The sequence below is a fragment of the Limulus polyphemus genome, unplaced genomic scaffold (genome assembly GCF_000517525.1).
Source record: "Limulus polyphemus unplaced genomic scaffold, Limulus_polyphemus-2.1.2 Scaffold1408, whole genome shotgun sequence".
NCBI lineage: Eukaryota > Metazoa > Arthropoda > Merostomata > Xiphosura > Limulidae > Limulus > Limulus polyphemus.
Genome location: NW_013667018.1, coordinates 102476 through 111038, shown reverse-complemented (window position 1 = coordinate 111038; position 8563 = coordinate 102476). Strand labels below are relative to the sequence as shown.

At 34.9% G+C, this 8563-nt stretch overlaps 1 protein-coding gene across 1 annotated transcript in view; it reads right to left on the bottom strand.

The window, feature by feature from the left end:
* Positions 1 to 8563, bottom strand: part of LOC106463436 (thyroid peroxidase-like) — a 98709-nt gene that overhangs the window by 2956 nt on the left and 87190 nt on the right. Inside the window, exons 19-25 of the mRNA XM_013923463.2 lie at positions 7448 to 7570; positions 6942 to 7183; positions 6015 to 6147; positions 5522 to 5649; positions 5129 to 5331; positions 1697 to 1866; positions 91 to 199 (exon numbers count right to left, since the gene is read on the bottom strand). Of these exons, the coding sequence (XP_013778917.2) occupies positions 91 to 199; positions 1697 to 1866; positions 5129 to 5331; positions 5522 to 5649; positions 6015 to 6147; positions 6942 to 7183; positions 7448 to 7570 (1108 nt within the window). The remainder of the gene's footprint in view (positions 1 to 90; positions 200 to 1696; positions 1867 to 5128; positions 5332 to 5521; positions 5650 to 6014; positions 6148 to 6941; positions 7184 to 7447; positions 7571 to 8563) is intronic.

Below are 8563 nucleotides of genomic sequence, written 5' to 3'. Positions count from 1 at the left end.
ATCGCTGAAGTTTCTCGGAAAGAATTTCTACGGGAAATTAATAAAAACAGATACGTAACAATACAATCAAATATTAAATGATAAACTCACTTTTGTGGATCTGCAATGAACATGGCCTTCTCCTGAATAGTGTCCATGTCATCAGCGTTGTCACACAGAACTCGGCAAAACCGGACTTTTCGTATCTCCTGGAGTTGCTCTGAAAAGTTGCAGAAAACAGAAGCAATTCTGTAATTTTAAGACTTAAAATAATGTAGTATTCTACTGAAACCTTAGAAAAAAATTAACCTTGTGGATCTTTCGTAGCTATTAAAGCAAGAATACACTAAAATAGTGTATCAATATAAATATAATAGTACTGTCTGTCGTATGTCCATGTAACTATTTCGCAGGGTGTGGATGGATCTTCACCAAAATTGGAATGGAGGTTTATTCAGTCCATGTGGAGATATATGCTTTTCAGTTTTGTGTTTTGCAGTTTTTATGGGCGTTTTTTACCATTACTTCGCTCCCTCTAGATGGATCTTCACCAAATTTGGTATCGAGGTTCATTAGGTCCATGCTGGGGTACATAAAAACTTTCAGTTTTGCGTTTTACAGTATTTATAGGCGTATTTTACCACTACTTCGCTCCCTGTTGATGGATCTTCACCAAATTTGGCATGAAGGTTTGTTGGATTCATGAGGAGATACATACAAACTTGCGATTTAACAATTTGTGTTTTGCAATTTTTATGGGCGTTTTTTACCATTACTTCGCTCCCTCTAGATGGATCTTCACCAAATTTGGTATCGAGGTTCATTAGGTCCATGCGGGGGTACATAAAAACTTTCAGTTTTGCGTTTTACGGTATTTATAGGCGTTTTTTACAACTACTTCGCTCCCTGTTGATGGATCTTCACCAAATTTGGCATGCAGGTTTGTTGGATTCATGAGGAGATACATACAAATTTGCGGTTTAACAATTTGTGTTTTGCAATTTTTTAGGGGCGTTTTTTACAATTACATATAAGGGAAGCAACTTTTCATGTCATAAGATAACCTTTCTTTTAATCATGAAGTTACATAACTTCCGTCCAGGGGACAGGTACTCCAGTTAGTATTTACTTATGTTTTTATCAACAAAACAAAGAAATACACCATTTATAAGTTATTAATGATGTGAATTTTTCTGTTATAAAGTAAACAGAATTCTTCCGTAGGAGTTGCGTGGATGAATGAAATTCACTTTAAAGTTTACGTTTTGTAGACGTTTCATTCGTATGTTATCGCATAGTTACACGTAAGGAAAACAAACAAACATAGAGGATTCTATTAACAATGTTTAACTACATGCGAGATAAAATAACTTTTAACAAAACTATAAATCAGGGTTTCGCTTCAAAAATATTTTTTTTTATTAATGTGTTATTATTATCACATTAGTGAGAAAAGTACATTGACTCTTGTATAACCACCAGTGAATCTATTTATATTACTTTTTTAATATTATGCAAGTAATTTAAACATTTCCTTTTTGTCACAAGTCTTTATAAAGTTGCTCTGTAGTTTGATACATTTTTACAGCAGCTTCACTTTTAATGTTTAATAACTTGTAATATTCACCAAGATTCTTTTCGTGCATACGAGCGTGCGATGACTCTACAGCTCAACTGAGCCGACATTTAAAAGAGGCAAAAAAATGATAAGACTTACCAGGACTGAAAGATGAGGACCAGCCACCATTTTCGTACCAGAATCGATCTCCCCGTCTCAAATAGCTGAACTGCTCTGCAATTAAACAGGCAAATGTTGGGCCTACAACTGCGTTAGGCATGTGGTACTCAGAAATACCCGCACTCCACAAATCGATGTCGTCTACGTGTCTGTTGATATAGAAAAACAAGAAACAAAAACATTTCACGATCATACAACGCAGTTTCCTTAACCTTTATTCACATCAAATAAAGCCATTTCTCTTCAGTGCCTAAACGTATGAAACCACTGCACATCGGGCAGTTAAGAATCAAAGCTGTTGGACGTATAACTCGCTCCTATAAGTTACCTTTTCTTTAAGAATTAATCTTGCCAAATTATTTTTCACACCGAATGGTTATTTAGCCTTAAATGCTGTGATGTGATCCCCTGCATCTTTAGAGCTTAAATACAGCGTTACTCTCTCTCACAAAGTGCAGGTTTCCGGCTTTAGCATCCACTAAGCTGAAGAAACACGAGCATTCTTACCAACCGACCGAGGTAAGGCGTTGACCCAGTAGCTATTCCTGGGAAGGCACTTTTTAATTGCTCAGACACCGGGATACTATAATACCTTAATCTAAGAGCTTCTTCTTTCGACCACCGTGTTATAATATAGCTTCTAGATAGGCTAGAATCAGTGGTTCCTAAACCGTTGGTCGCAAAAGATGTCGGAGTGAGTCTTTTTTTTTTTTTATAAAGAACTTTAAAATGATCCTAAAATATGTTTCAACAATCAAAACAAAAAGACAATGTACAAGAGTTGTACACGACATTACTGAAATATATTGGAACAGCGACCTCCTCCTCCACCAGTTGAGCAAAGTCCCAGAACATTGGCTGTCTGCTCGGGAGAAGAGCATGAGTTGAGAAAGTTGAGGAAATCCTGGTCTAATTATCTGTTATTATTATATTATAAATTAATTTTTCTTAGATGAAGTTAATCAAAAATATAAATATTCTATATTAAGCTTCACCATCCCTTAAGAGTCAACATCAGATTTATGTTGAAGTCTATCATCATCATAATTTTAAATATGATGCTAAACACAATTATTCCTTTATAAGTGGATTTTTATGCATAAAGTGGCAGATTGACAATACTTGGTAAATCACGAGATGGTATAAAAAAGTTTAACGTTAAAGGTAAAACAAAACTACGCATTCGCGAAACATGACTGAATTTTAAAATGTATTTAATCTAATGAGTGCAAGTCTTAAGATATGACAGTGTTATCCCAATTGTAAAGTAAAACGCCTACTTTATTATTTAAACCCTCAAATTAACGACTTCTTTATATATCATTCATTACTTACGGGGGTCCACATAGTGCCTTATATTGAGTAAATATATATTTCTACCTGTTATAACATTTAGTGTAAGGATCTCATCAAAATATATTGAGCGAAATCGCCCACTTTCTATGTAACGTACACAAGAAACCGAGCAGTAATTAATTGAATTGTGCGACTCACGTGGTTTATTAGAGATCGTGTAACCAACAAAATCACGGTTCTGCAAGCAATTTGATGCTGTCATGCCATAAAAGACTATTTAGTGTAGATATTATTAATTCATTTATTTTTTGGGTGAATATTTTATGATTGTTTAGTTTTGTTCATTACTAGAGAGTCAGCAGCAATTATTTTAAAGTAAATGTTGTGAAAAGTTTAGTTACATAACTCGGTAAGAGTCGTACGTTGTGTTTGTAACTCATTAATGTCGAGATTATTGAACTCCGCGTGAAATTTATTGATGTCGAGGATATAGTGAGCAGACTATTCAGTAATAAACATATAAATAATGTGAGATGAGCAGGAAAAGTAGACAGACAGACAAAGACAGAGCAGACGAGAAGTAAAGTAAAGTTACGAGAAGGAATTCGGCCAAAGAAAAGTTAAACGCAGAGTTAATCATCGTAGGAATGGGAGGCTTAACGATTAATAAAGGCCTAATCTTTGATATATTAGAGTGATACTGACTGTGTTGAAAGAGTTAAGAAGAATAGTATATTTCGTCAAAAAGAGTTATAAAGTGATTGAACTAGCCTCAGTGGACTTTGACAAATAGACAGGCGATTCTCGGAAATACAAAGAGAGAAAAAGGAGCAGACGATTTTAGAATTAAATGATATATCTGTGGAAACTCGACGATAAAGTAAGTGAACTACAGTCGGATAGTTTGGCGATAGTAATAGAGAAAAATAGTTTGGCTTGTCAACTGAAATTCTAAAGCAATTGAATAGGCCTAAGTAGACTTTTGACAACAAGAAGAGAACTATATAGTGTTTATGACATGCCTATGATTTGTATAGTGTACACACGTTTAACTAGTTCCATATATACATATATATATATATATATATATTACTTTGAACACAAGTGGAGTTAGTGCTGTTCGTTGATTTTTGAATTTATCGCCAACAAGTCACAGACGCTTGCTGTAGAAGAATCCTAAGCCCCAAACCAACAAAACAGTATATGTTTATACTATTAAGAAGTTTTAGTAAAAGCCTTTAGTTGACAATTGGAGAACATAGCTTAACATTTGACAAATGCATATATATATAATTTAGGAAATTTGTTTAAAAAGTCCAAAGAATCCATGTTTCACTGGTGCTTATGACTTGTGCTGCCCCACTGAAAGTCTCTTAATCTATAGTTTGTACCAGAAGCATTTCCGCTTGAGGCTAGAATCTTTAAACTGTACTGCTACATTTAACATCTGTTTTAAAACCACAGACCGGTTTGAATGGCTATTTATATTTTTATAAGATCGGAAAACATTAAAAAAATGAAGGCTATAATTTTCATGTAGCACCTACAAGATCTCACATTATTACAGGGGTCGATTAAAAAATCAGTTGTTTGTTAATATTTAATGTTTTTCAATATTTACACAAATCAACTCGTGGGCCATCTGCGTTAGCCGTCCCTAACTTTGAACTTGTAGATTTCTTTTATCTGACGGATTAGTGGGATTTGACCGTCATCCTTATAACACAACTATGCCCCCAAAATACGAAGCGTGATTTTTATTTTATTTCTGCGGTAATTGTTACGCGTAGGACAGACTCGCAACTCCACAGTCCAGCATGCTAACTACTGGATCACATTTCGCTCTAAAAAAAATCCCAAATTTAATTTCTTGAGAAGCAGGTTTCAGTGTGATGAATATATTGCGTCTTAATTTTTAGTACTTTGCGTTCTCATGAACATTTGAATGTTTCATAAACTTGTGCAAAGCTTCAAATTTACATTTACTTTGGAATTAGCATTAAAATCAGATGCTACAGATTAGTTTCAAAACTTACTTCTTTTGCAACCAAATTAGATTATTATTACTTTTGTGATCTAAATTATTTTCCAAAACTAACGTTTGCTGTCACCTACCTATAGATTTGTGAATATCTTTGTACTGTCGTATTTGGCATGATTCCGATAAGATCATGAAAATCGCGTGCCTTTCGAAGTCCGCAATATTCCCTGTAGAAGTTGTAACCAGGATTACCATGTTCTCGAGAACGCTGCATATTGACAGCAGCCAAGTCCATGCCGAATCCTTCACCAGGTTTCTCGAAAAGGTGATTAGTCACCTAATTAACAGATAGGAGGTCTGAGTTTTAACCATTAACGAAGGCTTACAACCCGTAATATAACTGTTTCAAAACTAAAATTTCGTAACTATAGTTGTTATTAAAGTATATATGTGTAATACTAAAACAATAACCTCCAACCACATCTGACACTTGAAAAAAAACAAAAAAAACATCACACCCAACCTACCTCGGTGGTCACTTCAGGGTCCATCCTGTTGGACTCTTGGTTCATTAATCCCATCAAAAAGGTGTCCATGATTCCCGGCTTGTACAAATCATATGGTTGACGTAGCTGCTTAGACAAACGGATGGATTCTGGCAGAAGGAGGGAAGGACAGTTGTACATCTTCTATTTTTAATACATGTTAGTAATAGTACCTTAGCTGTTCAGATTAGATAATAAAAATGATGTAAAAAATAAAGCTGAAAAACTGCAAAAGAGAGTTGAATGAACCAGAAAATTCTGAAACTAAAGAAATTATTAGCCTTTAAGTATCTTACGAATGATTGTTTCTTTGGTACTCTTATCTAACTGAACATTGGAGTTTAATCGTCACTTTTATAGCACACTCACGGAATGTGTTTTTGCAGAAACGAGACGCTAACTGTGAACCCGAGGGTTCGTAGCCCAAGTATGCTAACTACTAAGATATGCTCTACCTGGTTACATATGTACTTACCAAGTTTTTCATGGAATTTATTATATCTTTCTGTAACATCAGGAAGTAAACTGTGGCCAAAACGAAATGCTGCGGTCTGAAAAGCTGACCGAATCCCAGCGTTTACTTTAGGGTTGTAACCATCATAATAGCCCTACAAAACGGGAATGAAACAAAAGATTCGGTTAAACTGCACCAAGAAAAGTAAACGCTTGTATGTCAAAAGTAAGTTCTGTCATTTCTTTGGGGACAGAATTGTGTGTTACATCTTCGTAGACATAAAACTACAAGCAATTACAAAAAAAAAAAAAAAAGAGGAAGTAACTAATGATGATAAAAGGGAAGCAGATAAATGAGATTTTTTATATTTTCTATTTTCTGAGCACCGGAGGATTAATTGTATTTTAAAGCACTGATAATGGTGAGTAACCTAGAAAAATAATATGAGGATGTCATATGAGAAAAACTGAGGCTTGATTTGAATTTCGCGCAATGCTACCCGAAGGCTATGTGCTAGCCGTCTATAATTTGGCAGTGATGGACAAAGGGAAGGGAGGTAGTCCACACCATCCACCGTCAATTCATGGGCTAATCTTTACCAACGAATAAGAGAATTGACCGTCACATTATAACGTCCCAACAACTGAAAGGTGAACATTTTCGAGGACAGGATTAAAACCTTCAACCCTCAGATTGCGAGTAGAGTTCTCTAACCACTAGGCCATGCCAGGTCTACTGACACGGACAAAACCTTTATTGGTTTATTATATACAGTAATAACCCCATTTTTTACAAGTATTTCGAACAATTCCTTTAAACACTCCCAATCCCCCACCCCACCCCTTCTACATTTATTCAATCGCATATAACAGTTTATTTGTTTGGATAATATTTCGTTCAAGGGTCATTCGAGTTAGTAAGTAAACATAAATGTACAGAACTACGTACGTGGGGAAGAAGCTGTAAACCGTATTTCTTTATATTCTGAACTCCGACCACTGCAGGAAGGAACTCCTTATAGGTGATGTGCTGTAATTCAGCAATGATGATGTGACGAGTCTCTTGGTAAATCTTCTCGTCATCCCAGTGAGGGTTAATCTGTCCTAGAGCTTCAGCAATCCTGTTGTGCTCTCTCATCCATATAGTATGCATCACAGCGAGTACCAGTTGTTCATTCACTCGTTCATCGCCTGAGGGGAACACAGCAAAGGAAAAAAAGCTTTTTATTCAATAGAAAATGTTAAATTATTTAAAAAGTTTAATAATATATTTTGAATAAAGCAAAGAAAATATTTTTTTCACTTAAAAAGAATAAAATGATTAATTTTTCACGAGCATATTGCGGTAATTTGTAATAAATAAATGGTACACAGTGTTGTGAGTTAGATTAATGTGCGTGTAAAATAACAATATGAAGAAAATCTATTTGCAACAAATATTGAAGCGTCACCTACCGGCATCAAAGCAGTAAGCACTTCTTGGCCTAGCATTGCACCCAACGTCTGGATCTACAGTTTTCATGGGTAGAAGATCTTTCAGGCCTAGTTTGCGATGGAGCGGAAAGGTTTTCAGGAAACCTAGAAGTAATTTTTTATTATTGTTTAAATGATTTGCTTGTACTTTTTTTCTTCTTTTAAGTATAAACATGAAATATGATTAAATGTGAGACAGATTTCGATTAACTGCACCAATTAATGTAGTTAGTGTTGTGCTTGTAAGTTGTAGCCTATATTTTCAACCTACTTATATAAAAAATTGTGTTGTTAGTGTTGTACTTGTAGCCTATGTTTTTAACCTAGAATTTTCTAATTGTATTGTTGCTTTCACGAAAGTTTTTTATGTAACGTCATAGGTGTGGTCTTAATTTATTCAACTTTTTCCACAATTTATGAAATAATTAGAACTTTATACGTATAAACGCGTTATTGAGTATGTTACAGTAATTTACCGAGTTCACGAGTTTGTTAGTCATGTAAAGTAATCCGCGAATGATTTTGTCAGTTTATTACCATCAGCTAGTTAGTACAGTGCTGCGAATATTAAGTTTGTGTTTTTAAACTGGGCTGTTGGTTACGCTGAATATGGGACTGAAGGGGAATATTTAAAACGTTTTTGTTACCGTTAACTGTAGACTGGACTTTCCAATATTCTTTCTACAGAACTATACGAAAGAACCGGACTAACAAAGAAATCATTAACAACATAAGTCAGTCACGCTGGGAAAAAAAAACAAACAAAAAAAACAAGAAAAAAAACTATTGCAAACCATCGCTTAAATCTCTCAGAATACTCTAGTGGTGAGGATAAGCATTTAAGAGATGTAACATTCAGTGAACTAATGAATACGGAAGTGTTTGTTTGTTGTTGTTAAGCCCCAAAGCTACACAATTAGCTATCCGTGCTGCGCTCACCACGGGTATCGAAACTCTGTTTTTAGCGTTATAAACTTTCAGACTTACCACTGCGTCACTGGGGGGGGGGGGGCAATACGGGAGTGAAAGGAAAAATCAACTAAACTAAAAAGTATTCATATGTACAGTATTTTATTAATCCCCCTGTTTCTAATACTT